The 16,073-nt window shown below is 47.1% G+C and overlaps 7 protein-coding genes across 7 annotated transcripts; 5 read left to right on the plus strand and 2 right to left on the minus strand.

Annotated features, from left to right (window-relative positions):
- Positions 1-319: 319 nt before the first annotated feature.
- On the minus strand, positions 320-972 carry TERG_06780 (uncharacterized protein; the record flags this gene model as incomplete). Its single annotated transcript, XM_003232741.1, has 2 exons — positions 320-353; positions 428-972. 2 exons carry the CDS (start codon positions 970-972, stop codon positions 320-322), a joined length of 579 nt encoding a protein of 192 aa, XP_003232789.1.
- A 3,012-nt stretch (positions 973-3,984) lies between these two features.
- Positions 3,985-5,047, plus strand: TERG_06781 (uncharacterized protein; the record flags this gene model as incomplete). Its single annotated transcript, XM_003232742.1, has 3 exons — positions 3,985-4,088; positions 4,162-4,780; positions 4,856-5,047. 3 exons carry the CDS (start codon positions 3,985-3,987, stop codon positions 5,045-5,047), a joined length of 915 nt encoding a protein of 304 aa, XP_003232790.1.
- A 243-nt stretch (positions 5,048-5,290) lies between these two features.
- On the minus strand, positions 5,291-6,193 carry TERG_06782 (uncharacterized protein; the record flags this gene model as incomplete). Its single annotated transcript, XM_003232743.1, has 1 exon — positions 5,291-6,193. The coding sequence occupies one exon, from the start codon at positions 6,191-6,193 to the stop codon at positions 5,291-5,293; it is 903 nt and encodes a 300-aa protein (XP_003232791.1).
- Positions 6,194-6,475: 282 nt separating this feature from the next.
- TERG_12452 (uncharacterized protein) lies at positions 6,476-7,444 on the plus strand (the record flags this gene model as incomplete). Its single annotated transcript, XM_047751407.1, has 1 exon — positions 6,476-7,444. The coding sequence occupies one exon, from the start codon at positions 6,476-6,478 to the stop codon at positions 7,442-7,444; it is 969 nt and encodes a 322-aa protein (XP_047607038.1).
- An 89-nt stretch (positions 7,445-7,533) lies between these two features.
- Positions 7,534-8,653, plus strand: TERG_12453 (nucleolar GTP-binding protein 2; the record flags this gene model as incomplete). Its single annotated transcript, XM_047751408.1, has 2 exons — positions 7,534-7,647; positions 7,805-8,653. The coding sequence occupies 2 exons, from the start codon at positions 7,534-7,536 to the stop codon at positions 8,651-8,653; spliced, it is 963 nt and encodes a 320-aa protein (XP_047607039.1).
- Positions 8,654-9,586: 933 nt separating this feature from the next.
- On the plus strand, positions 9,587-12,210 carry TERG_06784 (uncharacterized protein). Its single transcript, XM_003232745.2, has 2 exons — positions 9,587-10,039; positions 10,131-12,210. The coding sequence occupies exons 1-2, from the start codon at positions 9,837-9,839 to the stop codon at positions 10,681-10,683; spliced, it is 756 nt and encodes a 251-aa protein (XP_003232793.1). The 5' UTR covers positions 9,587-9,836; the 3' UTR covers positions 10,684-12,210.
- Positions 12,211-12,216: 6 nt separating this feature from the next.
- TERG_06785 (uncharacterized protein) lies at positions 12,217-16,065 on the plus strand. The gene has a single exon (XM_047748675.1). The coding sequence runs from the start codon at positions 13,773-13,775 to the stop codon at positions 14,322-14,324; it is 552 nt and encodes a 183-aa protein (XP_047604662.1). The 5' UTR covers positions 12,217-13,772; the 3' UTR covers positions 14,325-16,065.
- The last annotated feature ends 8 nt before the right edge of the window (positions 16,066-16,073 follow it).

The following is a 16,073-nucleotide window of genomic DNA, read 5'->3' on the forward strand; positions in this document are numbered from 1 at the left end:
CCAATGGAGCTTGCATGAAGCGAGTTTATCAAAACCATATGGAGCAATTTCTCGTATGCATCAGAGAAATTCTTACAAAGCCCCCGTATTGATCATCAGCATGGAATTTACTAGCATAATTCCAGAAAGCTGCCTCATGGGCGAGCTATTTTAAGAACAGTCGTTTTCATTAGTCAACTAACTAGTTAATCAATACTTGCTCTGCTCACATCGGAAGCCAACTTTTAAGAAATTCAGCAGCACGAGTGCTTTTCGACACTGAAGGAACTAATAGAAAGGCATGAAAATTGATAATCGTTTGAAGACATGGTTCCTCCATCTATTTTGAACAACGAGTGATGTAGAGACCGATTCTAGAAATGAGTATCAGCATATGTCTTTGCTGGTTCTTCAGCCGTAAGCCTTCGAAGGATCGGACGCTACTTACGGTGGGTTTCCGTAGTCCTGGAAATACTTGAGGTTTGTTGATCCTGCATTGGACATCTTGAAGGCGATTGCCTGGCCGAGCGGGCAGTCAAAGGTGGCGATAACGTTCGATTTTCCGGCAGCGAGCGTCTGTATGCCCAGCTCAGCGGCTACTTTTGGCGCATTCTCGTAGGTTGTTCCATTATTAGCGGGTCCTTCCAGTCTGGCCATGCTAACCTTCCCATCACCCTCAAAAGTGTAGGTCCAGGCAGGACGCTCCTCCTTGCTAGGGAACAAAAAGACCAGGGAGCATAAGTTGGGGCCTTGCGGGGAGATGTCGAAGTTGAAGATGGAGGAGATTGTTGCTGAGACTTCGCCATAGTACGAAGTTCCTTTGGCAGCCTTAGGGGCCGACGAGTTGATTGGAATGATCAAATGGGGGAACTCGAAGGGTCCAGAGAGATTGGTCGGACAGTTCTTAGTTGCTCGTTCCTCGGTTGGCCGGGAAGGGATTGATAGAGCATTGCTGCCCATTGCTAGGCATGCTGCCAAAGTGAGCCACTTCATAGTTGACGTTGGAGAGAACTGTTTTGCTCGCTTTCTTTAGGGAATAGGGGTTGAGATAATGTGCTTTGCTGTCCGCTGCCCTAGGAAACGAGGGAGTTTACACCTGGACGATTTGCTGGTATTTATAGATTCTCATCAAGGCCCATGGCATCCAGACGCTTGTTCAATTTCCGAAGCGAGCAGCATGTCTTGAGCCGAAAAAGCCGCAATAAGAACATCTACATGTTGCTTCCCATGGACTGTTCCATCGCCGAGTTGCACTCGATGCTGCAGAGTGTATACCTCCCAATATCTCGAAGCGGCGAGCAAGTGCTAAAAATGGAAAAACGCATGATCAGACATACAGATCAGCCACAGTAAACAAGCAAATCTTGTAAAAAGCTGCAGGAAGTGGATAACAGATCTGCGTTGGATGTCTCAGAGCTTCCCTCATTGCAGTAGCCATGTGATGCAATGCTGCGGTTGTAGAACCTGGTTATGCACATCTCCCGGTTAGTTCGCAATTCTCGTGCCAACGACAGTCGGTTTTTGAATCCTTGAAGCCGCTACTTTGTTTGTTAATAGGGGATCACCCGTAGAAATGTGGACAACCGGTGTCTCCATGTTTCGTTCAATCTGCTTTGCTGTGACCTCTGCGGGGAGCTTGCATGTCCAGCAACGGATAGAGACTAACTTCATGGCGATATCAAAAGTCGTACGATAGCGCCCCGGAGAAGCACTTGGTACCATATACCCCGTACTCTGTACCCTCTCTTCAGAGGAAATTGACTGGTCATGCAGGAAAACAAAACCCGAGATATGGTTCTTCTTGCTGCATGACACAGAATATGCCTCGGGGTGTAACTCAGACACTCTGTACTGTATTTGCATCCAGCGAACGGTCGGGGCCATGGCATCTCATCGAGTGTCCTCATTGGTAGATATATTTCTTCTGCGCTTGCGATAGCCCTAGGATGGACGGCAGCTAGCGGAGAAGATGCTGGGATTGATTGACCGGCGTAAAAGTTGCACAATCCCCCCCTCTAGAATGTCCATGTAGCCGATCCCGTGTGTTCGATCACACATCCTGCTGTCACTTGCTGAAAATACAGAGTGCCTGATAGTGACTGGTATCAGGCGGATGGCAGGCAGGCTCTAGCGGTGTGATTGAATAGGCGAGCAAGAGCAAGATCCTTCACATTGTTTGTTGGCAAACCTGGGCAACAGCAGAGGTCAGAGTATAATGATAAGATTGAAAACGTTGACCGGGGCCGATTCTGGACTGTGATGGGATTCTTATTGCCGTCTGTCGTAAAATCTCACCATCATTATTCAAAATAACCCGTTAGCCATATTATTTTATTATTAGGTCGAAATCGCGTACGAAAACTTTTGCAGACCTCGGGGGCTCCTTTAAGCCTCACAAAGTTTAAAAAGGATAATTTTTAGTCCGTTATAATTACATAATCATCCGAAACCATCAATATTGCAACAAAAGTGCCAGATACCCCCTTGTCAATCACTGTTGAATGTTAGCTAAATCTTCTATCCTTTCCCTTATATAGTCCTTCTGGAACTTTGAAAGCTCTAGTTCGGTAATCCAATCGTCTGCAGTAACAATGGCCATGTTTTCATTATCCTATCGACGATATTTTCGAAGAATGTTTTGACTTCATGTTGGCAGTAGGCTTGGTAAAGGTGTGAGGGCAATATGAAGCTTCACAAATGCTTGCTCAAACCCCAGCAGGGACCAACGGTAGTTTTGCGGCCTCAAGGATGGAACTAAATGTATCCTTGCGAATGGTGATGGCCATTGTTTCCATCCAAATAGCAACCAGGTTGATACTATCCATTCTTCACATCTCATCCACTCTGCCTAGCTCTGCCTCTGCTGTCTCTAGGTCATACCCGTATTGTGTATGGAGGATGCTATGAGCAGGACAACATTGTTAGTCGTATGCCATTAAACAGATATGAAGAATTCCAGAATACAAGGATGAGAAAACCGGAGTGGGAGGACCTTGACAAAATCTGGGCTCAAAAGGGAGAACAGCTAGATACTCCTGAGGAGTTCTATTGCAATGAGAGCCTTTGCTGAGGAATTAATGCTGTATTATTTTGCGTATCGGGAAGGAATACTAGATAATCAACATTGAGCTGTGGTTTCTGATACCCCTTGTATAATCTGAATTGCTCCTGCCACCTTGCTGCTGACGACTGGTTATTCAATATTTTTCCCTTTGCGTCTTTGAGCTCTTGATATGTATATATAGAGGACAATAGAGGACGTAGAACCGCTGGGGAGGGGTTGATTTAACTAATTATTAGTCCATTAGTGATAACATTCAAAGACACTGCCGTTCGCATATTCCACAGAGCAGGTCTCTGCATGGCTCAGGCATATCTCTCCCAAGGGCCTACGATACGACCGCTACGTTACCTACCCAAGCTAAACATAGGAAGGAAGGCGGATATCGTCCGCTCGTTTAATATGGAAGAAGGGAGGCTGAAAGCTTTCTTGAACTGATTTGGAAGAATGCCGACCTAGAAAAGGGCTGGATACATCAAGAGGTGGATTATGGCGCTCAAAAGGAGGATCAAAACCTCTTGAGGTCCTTCCCTGCTTCCGTTGATGCAAGGAATAGGTCTAGAAGATTTCGTTTGTTAGTCGAGCTTAGAAATGCCTTACGAATATAAGATATGGAAATAGCCGGTCTTTGGTGTCCAGCCCATTTGTAAGCTCACCGTATCCTGCAAGCTACGATTGCGCTCTGAAGCGAGAACGATGACATATTCCCGACATCTAGAATACGATGATTAGGTGTCACAAGCGCCCTTATGTTCTGGCTTTTCTAGACTCCATCCAAACCTGCTGAGGAGACATCTACCTGGAGAAGCTATTTAAGGAGGCTCTGCACACCTTGACGAAGGATGAAATCATGGGTCACTGAAACAACTCTGTTCTTGTTGATTTTAACATCCTACTGAACGCCATCGCTGCCCATTGCTGCTTATAAACAATCATCTTCGAAGATGGATCTGCCAATCTGCGGAACATGTGGTGCTCAGTACAGCACTTCATCAGTGAAGTCCTGCAAAATATGCGACGACCCTCGACAATACGTTCCTCTTCAGGGGTAACTAAATACGAAATCATCAGTGACCTGTTGATCTGCTTTATATACCCAGCAACTGACATTGTATTACTAGGCAATGGTGGACAACCTTACGCAGCCTGCAAGAGTCAGGAAAATATCAGAACGTCTTCCATGAATATGAGAAGTCCGGGCTTGTAAGCATCGTCACTGTTCCAACGGTAGCAATTGGACAGCGAGCATTTCTCTGCCGTACTCCCAGTGGCAACGTCCTCTGGGACTGCATCAGCTACATCGACAACGAGACCGTCCGCCATATCCACGAGCTCGGTGGGATTCAAGCAATCGCTATTTCCCATCCTCACTTCTACTCCACAGCGATTCACTGGGCGGAAGCCTTCAACTGCCCAGTCTACTACTCGGCAGAGGATGAGCAATGGGTCCAGCGTTTCAGTGAAGGTGGCCCCTTGAGGGTGGCTGTAGGTTCAGAACCTCAATGCCATCCTGGAACTCACCAGATCCTGTGGGAAGGCGAGCAATTGAGCCTTCTCAACGGCAGAATTAAGATCCTCAAGGCCGGAGGGCATTTTCCGGGAAGCGCGGTTTTGTTCTGGGAAGACGAGAGGCGGTTGCTGGTTGCTGACACTATCATGGTTGTGCCCAGCGGCGTCTACCACGTTGATAGACAGCCAGGGACGATTTCGTATACCTTTATGTGGTCATATCCGAATCTGGTATGACATATAAAACATGCGTCTCTCTCAATCCTCAACCCCAGGTGAACTAACCGCTGTTGGTGCCATTATTAGATACCGCTCTTCCCAGATGCCATCCATCGCATCTGGAAAACCGTTGCGCCGCTCGACTTTGAACATGTGCACGGCGCCTTTAATGACCGTGAGACTATCGGCAATAGTAAGAAGAGAGTCCTTGAAAGTGCCCAAATATATGTAAAGGCCATGGGATACGCCGACCACCCCATCCATGGGGAGGCTATATAGGGGAATCTCTGTGTCATTGGTATCAACTCCTTCACCCAATAACATGATTATCTTTGCACTCCAATTGAGAATCCTGTCAAGTAGGCGTCTTCAATAATGAATTTGATAATTGCAAGCAAGTTGAATAAAAACAATTGAATAAAAAAAAAAAAGGAAAACCCTGAATTCGCCCTATTGTTAAAAAAGATCTACTATACAATCAATGCTATGATTACATCATGATATATTAGTGTCTCACTAGTTTTATATCTTGCTTCCTGTGAGTTCCTCAGCAAGCCTCTTGGTTCGCCGTTGTACAGTCTCCCATTTAGTCAGTTCGTCCTTCGTCTGATTACCTAGGACAGCCATTGTAGGTGGGGGTCCCAAGTTCCAGATGTTCTCTCCAGTGCGGCGTCCGTTAGCCCAGTCAGGGTTGTTGTCAATAGGGAATACACGATCGATCTCGGCATTGAGTTGCTCTTCGTTGACGATAAATTGCTGTGCGTTCAAATAAAGCTCGTGGATCGAGTTCATCACATCCTGACGCCGAGCCTCCTGAATCTCCTTGACTTTTGCCATAGATCGGGCCAACCGTTCTTCTGCGCCTGGATTTGGGAGTACTTTGCATTTTACAGGTTTCATCGCCGAAACAGTGGTCGAAGCTGTGAGTCGGTCATCATCTCGCTCTGGCTGATTGAGGATCTGAGTTCGACGCTTCTCTTTGGCGTTGCTTAGCGCAACCATTCTCTGGTGGGCAGATTTCTTGCGTTCATGAAGCTCTAGAAGTCCTTCACGCAGATGCTTCCTCCTAACGCCAGCCATTTTCCGCCTCCATTCGAGCTGTTCATAGTGGGGATGGCCTGGTGCGACCTTTGGAGTGTTGCTTGACGGCAGTGGTGTAGCGTCGGCAATGTATGATTCAGTGGGTTTATCTGGTCGACGGGATGGAAACAGCTCTCTAGGGACGGGTAGAGTGCCCTTGACCTGTTGTCGACGGGGTAGATCTGGCTGAATTGATTGTGGTACATCAATATAGCCCGGCGCTTCAGGACCGACCATCATGCGAGCAGTCGAGGAGAATAAACGAAACTGAGCCGCGGGGGCTGTGTGGGAGCGGCATATTGCCATGGATGATTTCGCACTGCACTCTCGTAATAGGGATGCCATCGTGAATATCAATTGCGGCGGACTCCCGTCCTGTCCAAGTCGTTTGCACAGAAGGGAAGGAAACGTCCAAAAGATTCAAACAGGAAAAAAAGCGATAGAAGTTTTAGCATGGCCCGTGCGGTGATAAGTCTTGGCACAAATGCACAAAAATAATTTTTTTTATCGTCAAAAGACTTTATCAGCGTCAACAACAACTCCAACGAGAGGCTTTTGACTGCAAAGCGCCTCTCGAAACAGACATCTTGCTCAGTAGTAGCAGTCTCTTGTTACATCTCTGCGAAAATGGGTACAGGCAAAAAGGAGGCGTCTCGACGAGAGCGCCAGGGTAAGAGTAATGATGGAATGGGCAATGTTCGAACCAAGGGCGAAAATTTCTACAGGTATGAATTGTTCTCTCCTGCGTCGTTTCTTGGATCGACATTTGCTGGTGGTTATGTAGTTAATCATTGGACTAACCGTTGTGTGTGCGTGTATAGAGATGCGAAAAAAGTGAAGACCCTTAATATGTTTAAGGATGGAAAGGCTCAACGGAACGCATCTGGAAAAATCACCAAAGCCGCATCATACCAGTCTCGAGATAAGCCAAGTGCCCGGATAGAACCGAACAGGAAGTGGTTCGGGAATACTCGAGTCATTTCTCAAGAGGCTCTGAGCTCCTTCCGAGAGGCTCTTGCTGAAAAGGCGGCTGATCCTTATCAAGTATTGCTAAAAACCAATAAACTCCCAATGAGTCTTATTCGGGATGGTCATGCTCCAAATGGCCTGAAGCAGCACAAGGCTAAGATTGCAGTTGAAAATGCCCCATTTAGTGACACCTTTGGGCCCAAGGCACAAAGAAAACGTGTTAAGCTCAGTGTTGATTCTCTCGAAGGTCTCGCCGGGGAGACAGTAAAGATGCATGACAGCTATTTGGATCGCCTAGAGCAGGCAAAACTGCTCAGCGGTACATCAGGTGATGTCAATGCTGATACCAACGGTGATGATGCAGAACTCACCGCTGCCAGAGAACCGATTTTCTCAAAGGGACAGAGTAAACGGATCTGGAATGAACTGTACAAAGTCATTGACTCCTCAGACGTTATTGTCCATGCTTTGGATGCTAGAGATCCTGAAGGCACTCGGTGCAGAAGTGTCGAGAAATATATCCAGGAAGAAGCGCCACACAAACATTTGATATTTGTCCTAAACAAATGTGACTTGGTGCCAACAGGCGTTGCTGTAAGTTTACACACCGTCCGCATCATCCCTTAAAAGATCACCTTCACCCCAAGAACCGCTCAAATGATGCCATCGCGTTTGTCAAGGCTTCTTCCAGTGCATAAGTTATTGCCGTTTTTACAATGGAAGACGGTCTGTTACCGCTATGGCAGATCAATCCCCCCCGTAACTTTGGCTTCTTTCTGAAGTCGAGGTTGACTTGCTTTCGTTTTGAAGGCATCGTCGCAAAGGGCATGGTGTGTCTTGTTTTGAGTTGAGTCCCGCTTTCACTTCATTGTGGACATGATAGCTGTTCTCTTAGTAACATTTCATATATCTCTACGTCCATCACCTTCGCCATTATATACATACACAATATATATTTTGGCGCATTTGACTAACTTCTGGTCCTAGGCTGCCTGGGTTCGTGCTTTATCCAAGGAGTACCCTACACTTGCATTCCATGCAAGCATCAATAACTCTTTTGGCAAGGGATCTTTAATCCAGCTATTACGTCAGTTTTCAATTCTCCATTCAGATCGCAAGCAAATATCAGTGGGATTTATTGGCTATCCCAACACTGGAAAATCGTCCATCATAAACACCCTTCGAAAGAAGAAAGTGTGCACTGTTGCTCCTATCCCTGGAGAGACTAAAGTATGGCAGTACATCACGTTGATGAAGAGAATTTACCTGATTGACTGCCCTGGAGTTGTACCCCCGAGTAATAACGCCACCGAGGAAGACATCCTTCTACGTGGCGTTGTTCGAGTGGAAAATGTTGAAAACCCAGAACAGTATATCCCCGCGATACTTAAGAAGACGCAGCAGCGTCACATTGAGCGAACATATGAAATCAAGGGATTCACAGATGCTACTGAATTTTTGAGCATACTGGCTAGGAAGGGTGGTCGACTGCTCAAGGGTGGTGAGCCTGACGTGAACAGTGTTGCAAAGATGGTGATAAATGACTTCCTTCGCGGGAAGTTGCCTTGGTATACACCTCCACCTAAGGCTGATGACGCTGGAGATGAAAAAATAAACGGACGTGAAGGTCGATTAGGTGAGATGGGCCTTAAGAGGAAAGCGGATGAAGCTCAAGGTGACGACGGAGATGAAGTACAGTCCGGCTCCAATGCAAGCGACGATGATGCGGAGAGCGTCAAATCTGGGGCTCTCGAAAACGGGTCAGACGGCAACGAAGATGAAAGCGAATTTGAAGGGTTTGAAGATCCAGACAATGAAGATGGGGCGCTCCAATAGACACAGATTCCAGCCGATGATATACGCACAAAGGGAAATATCGACTCTTCCCTTATTTAAAGCGTCCCCGCGTTAATCCTTCGTGGGGTTTCGCATTTCCATTAATGTGGTATATAAATTGCTTGTCAGCAGCTTTAGCCATGTCTATCCGTTATCGTGCCGGACCGGCTCCCATGCCAGCAAACTGAAGAGTGTGAAAATTCGGGATTATCCACGGTAATACTTACTATCGTATACCAGCTCCTCTTTTCCCTCCCCCTACGGGTTTAGGATCCCAACCTTGGTCAACAACAATGTCGTGACCGAGGCTTGGAGTGAATGAATCATAAATAACCTCTGAAGGATTTCATCCTAAACTTCCCTATTGCTGGCAAGACACGCTGAAGTCCAAAGCCCGTAGCCGGAAACACTCTATACAGCCTATCTTCCACCTGAGACAGGAATTCCGCCCAGATGGTACTGCCCTTGCGGCGAACTAGGGGCTCAAACATACTATAGATGAAAAACCTAACGACTAGTTACGTACAAAAATGCATTCTCCACAACACGAAACGTCTCTATACGTACAATTAGCCAGTTTCTTCACTTGCATGTACCAGATTAATCTGAGCCAAACAATGCCGTTTCCCCAAGCCGGCCGGCAGCGGTTCGTTGGGTCCAGCTGCGGAATCCCAAGGAACAGCGAAAGCTTAGCCGATCAAGCCTTTGAACAGTCCCCACCTCTACTCCCAGACAAACCATGATGTGCTTGCTTATCACAAAGGGGTTGCTTGGTGGGTATGATTTTCACGATGTTTTGTCACTGTGCCGTCCATATCGTGAATTGAACGCCTTCCGCGCTAGATAATGCTTTTTATATTCGTTGAAAGCTTAATGTAGCACAAGCTGCAGGAGCTGCGAAGGCCTCGCCCGCCGGCCAAGCAAGCCGAGTCGGAGGAACGAGAGACTTATAGGGATAAATAGGACTGACCCTGGACATCCCACGAAAATAAAAAAAACATATAAAAACTAACCCCTCGACATTGAAGTGGAGGTTTATGTCTATTCCAATCTGCTCTTCCTGCCTGTGCTCTCCCTTTCCCCGTACCTTTCTTCTGCCAATTGCCTGCAAAGCCTGTGGTTTTCTTCCTCTTCCTCGCCGTATACCAGTCCCGTACCGCCGAGCTAGGCAAGCCCAACCAATATGTCCAACGCCCTCCCTCAGCCAAGTGCAAAGGTGCCGCAGACCGAGTGGTCTTCACTCGATGAGCAGCGAGAACACAAACCCTCAACTGGTTCTCATGTAGCTCTGCCATCTTTCAGCAAGCTCGCCAACCCAGCCCCTTTGGGCCTCTTCGGGTTCTCGATCACAAGTATTGTGGTTGGGCTGTACAATTGCGGTGCAGGGTAAGTGTGTGCCCGAGTGGGGAGGGTTGTGGTTGTGGCGTACTTCCTCTCAACCCTTCAGAGGGAACTAATGTGGCCATTGGCATCATAGACTGCCCAACTCCAATCCACGAGGAAGCTCCGGTCCAGATCAAGCTGCCTTTGGCCTTGCGTTGTTCATGGGAGGTATGATCCAGATCATCGTCGGCTTCATGGAGTTCCGGTCCGGCAATACTCTGGGAACCACCATCCACTCTTCGTACGGCGCATACTGGATGGCCTATGCAATGCTCAAGATTCCTGGATTGCACATACGTGAGGCATACGGGGATGAACGGTCATACACATTCGCACTCGGTATATTCCTCATCATTTGGGTACTTCTGACGATTGTTTTCATGGTTGCGTCACTGCATTCCAACATCTTGTGTCTGCTTGTGTTCGTATTCCTTGCGCTGTCGTATCTGTTCGCCGCCATAGCCAATTTTATCGCAACGTCACTCCCCGAGCAGAGCATCCAGATAAATAAAGTCGGAGGTGGATGCGGTGTTGTCTGTGGAATGATAGCGTTTTACTGTGCAGCTGCAGGGTTGATGTCGCCTGAAATGACCCCTGTACGGCTTCCGTTAGGTCCTGCTCCATGGGCTAAGGAGCATATAGTGTGATAGCAATGTACTGCACCTCGGTGCCGCTAGCTTCTCTCTTTCATTGAAGGGATCGGCTGAACTTCTTTTCTCCCTTGTCTGTGCGAATTAGCGAGCGTTTTGCATCTTGTCTTTTCATTGGAACAAAATCTGCATAGCAATAATAAGTTAATGAATCTATCAGCATTCTTGCTACTCAAGCCAGGTGATTCAGGCCCGTCAACATTAAGAATTCAGTTAAACAACTAGCGGTTGTTCTGATGGCATATAGGCATTGACCTGCAGTGTCTATTCTTTGCAAGATCTCACGGCGCAATCATTCAACGCTGCGCCTTGCTTGTTCCTTGATTCTCCAGAGGCCTCCAAGGTGGGAACTCAGAAACTGTGTCGTATTCGACACTTTGGTAGCAGAGAGTCAAGATAGCTTTGCGCAACACATATGCCAGCTGAAGGAATAGCATGTGCCGTAGATAGCCATGGAGCAGGTACAGAATAGCCATTGGATTCCATATGAATTAACCGCAGCACTGCCGTCATATCCTGGGCCTTAGTTGAAAGTGTGATATAAGTGTGATATAACTAAGATATAGCCCGGGATTGCTGCGAGATCGTTGAAAAGTTGATAGACACCTGAGGGACAGTTACAGGGTGCATACACAGAACATCGACAAGGATAGCCCTGACTTGGGAGCTCCGTTCCTCGGACTTGCTGCGAGAATGTCCCATCATTGAAGGGACCTTTTGACAGATGCTGGCAAGCTGCAGCAAGTTGCCGCCGTCAGTCAAGCCTTCGACCTTGCAGCGAGGTATCAGAAAATAAGCCTCAAGTAACAGTTATATCTTTGACGGTGAAGAATTCAAAGACATTGACGATGATTTGGAGGAAACAATGGGAGGAGAGGAGAGTTCTCTCTGGAGATCCTTGCTTCATCATGGAAACTGGAGCTGTGATATTTGTACCGTGTGTTAGGGGTAGTTAAGGCCGGTCTGTCTGTCACCAGCCATCAACGTGATCGACAGTCCGTTTCAAGGGGAGCAGGTGTACGTGCTTAGTGTGTCCCATGCAGTGTCCACAGAGATTCCAAAGATTTTCGGCTTAACAAGCCACACGGTGTTGTGGTAGAAAAGGGGCCGGGGAATCGCAGGAGTTGCAGGCGGCTCTAACGACCAAGTCATGGGAGCTCAACTCAACCATGTAGTTATCAGCCTATTATTCATTATACTTGACACGCTAAAGGCATGCTGGATGCAAACGGATAGCTCTTTTCCGTGATCGAAGTAAAGCCAGCATTACTGACATATTCTTCGAGCTTGGGCGCTATCTTCATGAATTTGCCAAATTTCTCAAGCCGCCAGGTTGAACTAACTAACTCCGCTTCTCTTGGTTGGCCTTCTTCTCGCGAATCATGCAGTGTCCAGGCCGAATGACGAAATGTGCTACTCTGTACTGGCGACTCGCTGCGGCCTGTTGATGCCATGACAAGCAGTCCTGATCCCCTATGAATGAGCCTTCTATGGACACCGTTGTGGGAGAAGCGGCCCGGATGAGGATTTTGAGCCCATGCTGCTTATGTTTTGGCAGGCCAGACCATGGCTGCTTCAGACATCGACCTGTCATCTGTCAGGGGCGCTGGATCCTCACCGTCATTGCTTGCTGATCCCCAGCTTTATACGTCTCTTTCTTTGAGCGTGGATGACCAACTAACTAACTAGTATGGCTGATATAACCAGACTCCGTTTTGCACACTCGGTCGGCTTACCCAATTTCCCTATCAACAGCTGGTGGAGGCTATGTCTCTATTCTATATGCTAATGAACACGGTATTCCCCATCTACAGGGCCGTAAGGTGGTTTCAAGCATTGCAAGGCTTTGCTTACATTTTAACTCCCCCCAGCATGGACAGAAAGACGGTGGTCGACTCATGCATGAGATCTTATGCTCAACCAAGGCTCGGCTGCCTGAATGGATACTTGTGTAACAGCAGTTGAATCAATACACTGCAGTCGAATGTCCTACAGTCGGTTATTGGACAAGCTGGTGCATTGCTTGTCAGGATGGATAGTCTCGTTTGTAAGACTCTTGACAGCTACCGCTACTATGCCGTTGCACTCAAGCGCAGAACAGCATATATTTATACCCCATGAGGCCTTCTCCTTCTCGTTCTTTTCACAGACACACCAGAAATATTGTGCTGGGATATGCTTGATACTGGTACAGATCTTAAACCGACACGATGGATACTTCGCTACGGACACACGCCTTCATGTTTGCCGTAATGGCGCTTCCCCCACTAGGGTCGCTTTACCTTGGACCAGACGCCACGAAAGGTTCATCTAATCTATACCTTTACCATGCAGCTATCTTACTGGTATGGACTGCCGCGATAAAAAAGATTGTCTATAATCATTACTTCGGTCCCCTGAGAAGCATTCCAATGGCACCAGGAGATTGGCTCATCTTCGGTCATACACCATATATGTATCGTGCAATCCCGGGGAACTGGATCCTCGACTTTGTCAATAAGCGCAATGCCAGAGATTATGGAATGATAAGAACAAAGGGCATACTGCATCTAAGCGATACAGTCATCCTAACTGACCCCGATTTATTCAACGAAGTCTTGAGCGCTCACTGTTATGACTGTGAGTGTCATTTCATGTATTATTATCCTATCTACATGCATTTCAACTAATAGGCAGAAGATATCAAACCACCTAAACGCACTGCATTTGTTAAACGAATGATAGGACGGGGCATTGGCACTGCCGAACTTGCAGAGCACAAGGCACAACGAAAGTCTGTTCGGCCAGCCTTTCTCGGCCATGTTATCAAAGAACTTGTCCCGAAGATATGGCTTAAAGCTCTTGAGTTCACAGACTTTATGGCGACTGAGTCAAAGGCCACTGATGGTGCCACTGAGTTCCACAGATTAGTCTCCCTGGTGACACTTGGTAAGGGATACAAAATCCATAGGAGAATATATACAGATGTCCAGATCCCCTGACCTCTGACTCATTGTTATCTAGATATCATTGGAGTTGCTGCTTTTGGCGAGGATTTCAAGTCTCTATATAGTTCACAGAATGAGCTCGCAGCCACGTTTCGTCGAATGTTAGATCCAACCTGGGATTTTATCAAATACTTTGTTGCATGCATGTTACTACCGAGCTGTATTTCCTCCATGCTTCCTATGGAGGGAAACAAAACATTGACAGCATGCAAGTCTAAACTGCTGAGTCTCAGTCACCAGCTAGTTACCGAGAAAAAGGAGGTGGCTAAGAAAGGGGGAAACTACAGCACAACCGTCTTATCGGTGCTTCTGAAAAATGGGGAATTTTCTGATGACGATATACGGGACCAGATGTTGACATTCTTGTTTGCAGGGTACGATTTTCATTCAATCTCATCTAGAAGGATGGCTTTGCTAACAACGGCATCTAGTCATGAAACTACGAGTACATCAACCACTTTTGCCATGTACCTTCTCGCTACACACCCTGAAATTCAAGAGAAACTTCGAGTCGAGGTTCAGGGAGTATTATCACAGTGCCACCCACATGAGCTCACGGATCAAATGTTTGAGTCAATGCCACTCCTTTCTGCGGTCGTGTCCGAGACTCTCAGACTTTGGCCGGTGGCGGTAAGTCTTCAACGAACTTAGTGAAGATGGCCGTGTAACTACTTCTTTGCTTCTTATACTAATGTTTCCCCCCCTCCTATCCAGCCCTTACAGCCGCGAGTTGCCATAGTAAGTGTTACAGTACCAGCCCATCTCACGTTGATAACATACCCTTGTGACTAAAAAGTCTTTCTAAAGAGGGACAGTGTCATTCGGGGTGTCACAATTCCCAGAGGCACACGGGTCAACATGTCTATCTTAACAGCTAATCGGTCACAGTCTATCTGGGGAGCAGATGCAGATGAATTCAGACCTGAACGGTGGCTCGGCGAGGGTAGAGAGACTCATGGAGGGACTAACAGCCGCCTTGCAAGTAGTACTACTTTCTTGTTTGGACCACGAACTTGTATTGGACAAAGCTTTGCTAGGGCAGAGATGAAGTGCCTGATTGCAGCTATGGTGGGAAGATTCAAAATTGAGATGCTGCATCCAGACCAGGAGGTTGTGGTCGCCGGGGCTGTAAGTCTAATTCTATCACCTTCTTGATCTCCTTGACCTCTTTGCTCGGATATGCTGTGTCTTGCTAACACTTTATATGCACTTAGATCACGATCAAGCCTATGAACGGCCTAAATATTCACCTCACAGATATTGGCCCAAATCATAAGTGAGGAGATAGCCATTGCTCTGGTTACTACGTTGCTTGTAGGGAATACATCCGAGCCTGTTCTCAGGTGCATTCGGCTCTTCTTTAGCTACTCCGTTCTGTTGATATAAGGTAGGTAACTATCAGCCGCATTAAACAGTTAGTTATATGAACTACTAACTAATGGGTAGGGCCGTATTTCAAGCTTCCCCGTGTAATGTATCTTTACTGATGGGACCTATCAACAGCTGTCCTGCGCCGCGACTAACCTTAGTATCTGACTTACTGATACTATTTGTACTAGAAGTGCATCAAGAACGGTCGCCATACCCTCCAGGCCTGTCTTTGGGATGCTTGCTCTCGGGCAGTCTCCCAAGACTACCCATGTCCAACGACCATACTACGCCGATGACCACGTAACTCGAATGTTCATCTGAGACAGGGAGCCCTCGTCTAAATGAACTTCGCCTTCCCGTTCCTCACTTATCTAACTCTTGCCTGGTATTGGTCTTCTGGACGTAGTTTATCCCCCGGGTCCCGCTTGTTGAAGATACGAGCCTACCGAAAGTCGATGATTCCATTATTACGGAGTATATCCTGTGCCTCTACCTGACTTAATTATGATAAAACGATATACTGTGTGTAAATGTACTGTACCCCTGAACCCACTGAGTTTTTTTCAGAGATGTCTCTGTATTGATGTATAAAACTTCGAAGGCTCTCTCACTTGTCTATTCACTTCCCAGTCATCTGTTTGCCTCCAAAAGGGATGAATAACTAGCCGTGTACTCCGTTCAAGTGGCAGACTCCTGCTTTCCTGCAACGGTCAGGGTTTTTCTCAAGATGGAAGACTTCTTTAGCTGGGACACAACACAGCAAGCTCTGTGAGACTGTGAATTCCTGCATATCACAGATAGCTAGTCAAGACTGGCTCAATATAAGCTCTGCCTGTTTGCTGTCTGTTCTCTATAGTTATCCAAAGCTGCCTGCCACTGCTCGTTGGCTATATAATGACCAAAACCAGCAGACTAACTGCTGGGCAAGCATGAAAACAAACAAACCACCGGGCAACCGGGAAAACTAGCCTGAACCGATTTTCTCTTGATAACAAACAGGCTGCTCCCATGGCCCTTTTTCTCAGTCGA

Source organism: Trichophyton rubrum, assembly GCF_000151425.1.
Source record: "Trichophyton rubrum CBS 118892 genomic scaffold supercont2.8, whole genome shotgun sequence".
NCBI lineage: Eukaryota > Fungi > Ascomycota > Eurotiomycetes > Onygenales > Arthrodermataceae > Trichophyton > Trichophyton rubrum.

Bases quoted from the DNA above. Each gene is read 5' to 3' on its own strand.
- TERG_06784 (XM_003232745.2), top strand. From the start codon at position 9,837: ATGTCCAACGCCCTCCCTCAGCCAAGTGCAAAGGTGCCGCAGACCGAG. The intron at 10,040-10,130 runs GTAAGTGTGTGC...TTGGCATCATAG, and splicing joins CTGTACAATTGCGGTGCAGG to ACTGCCCAACTCCAATCCAC.
- TERG_06785 (XM_047748675.1), top strand. From the start codon at position 13,773: ATGTTAGATCCAACCTGGGATTTTATCAAATACTTTGTTGCATGCATG.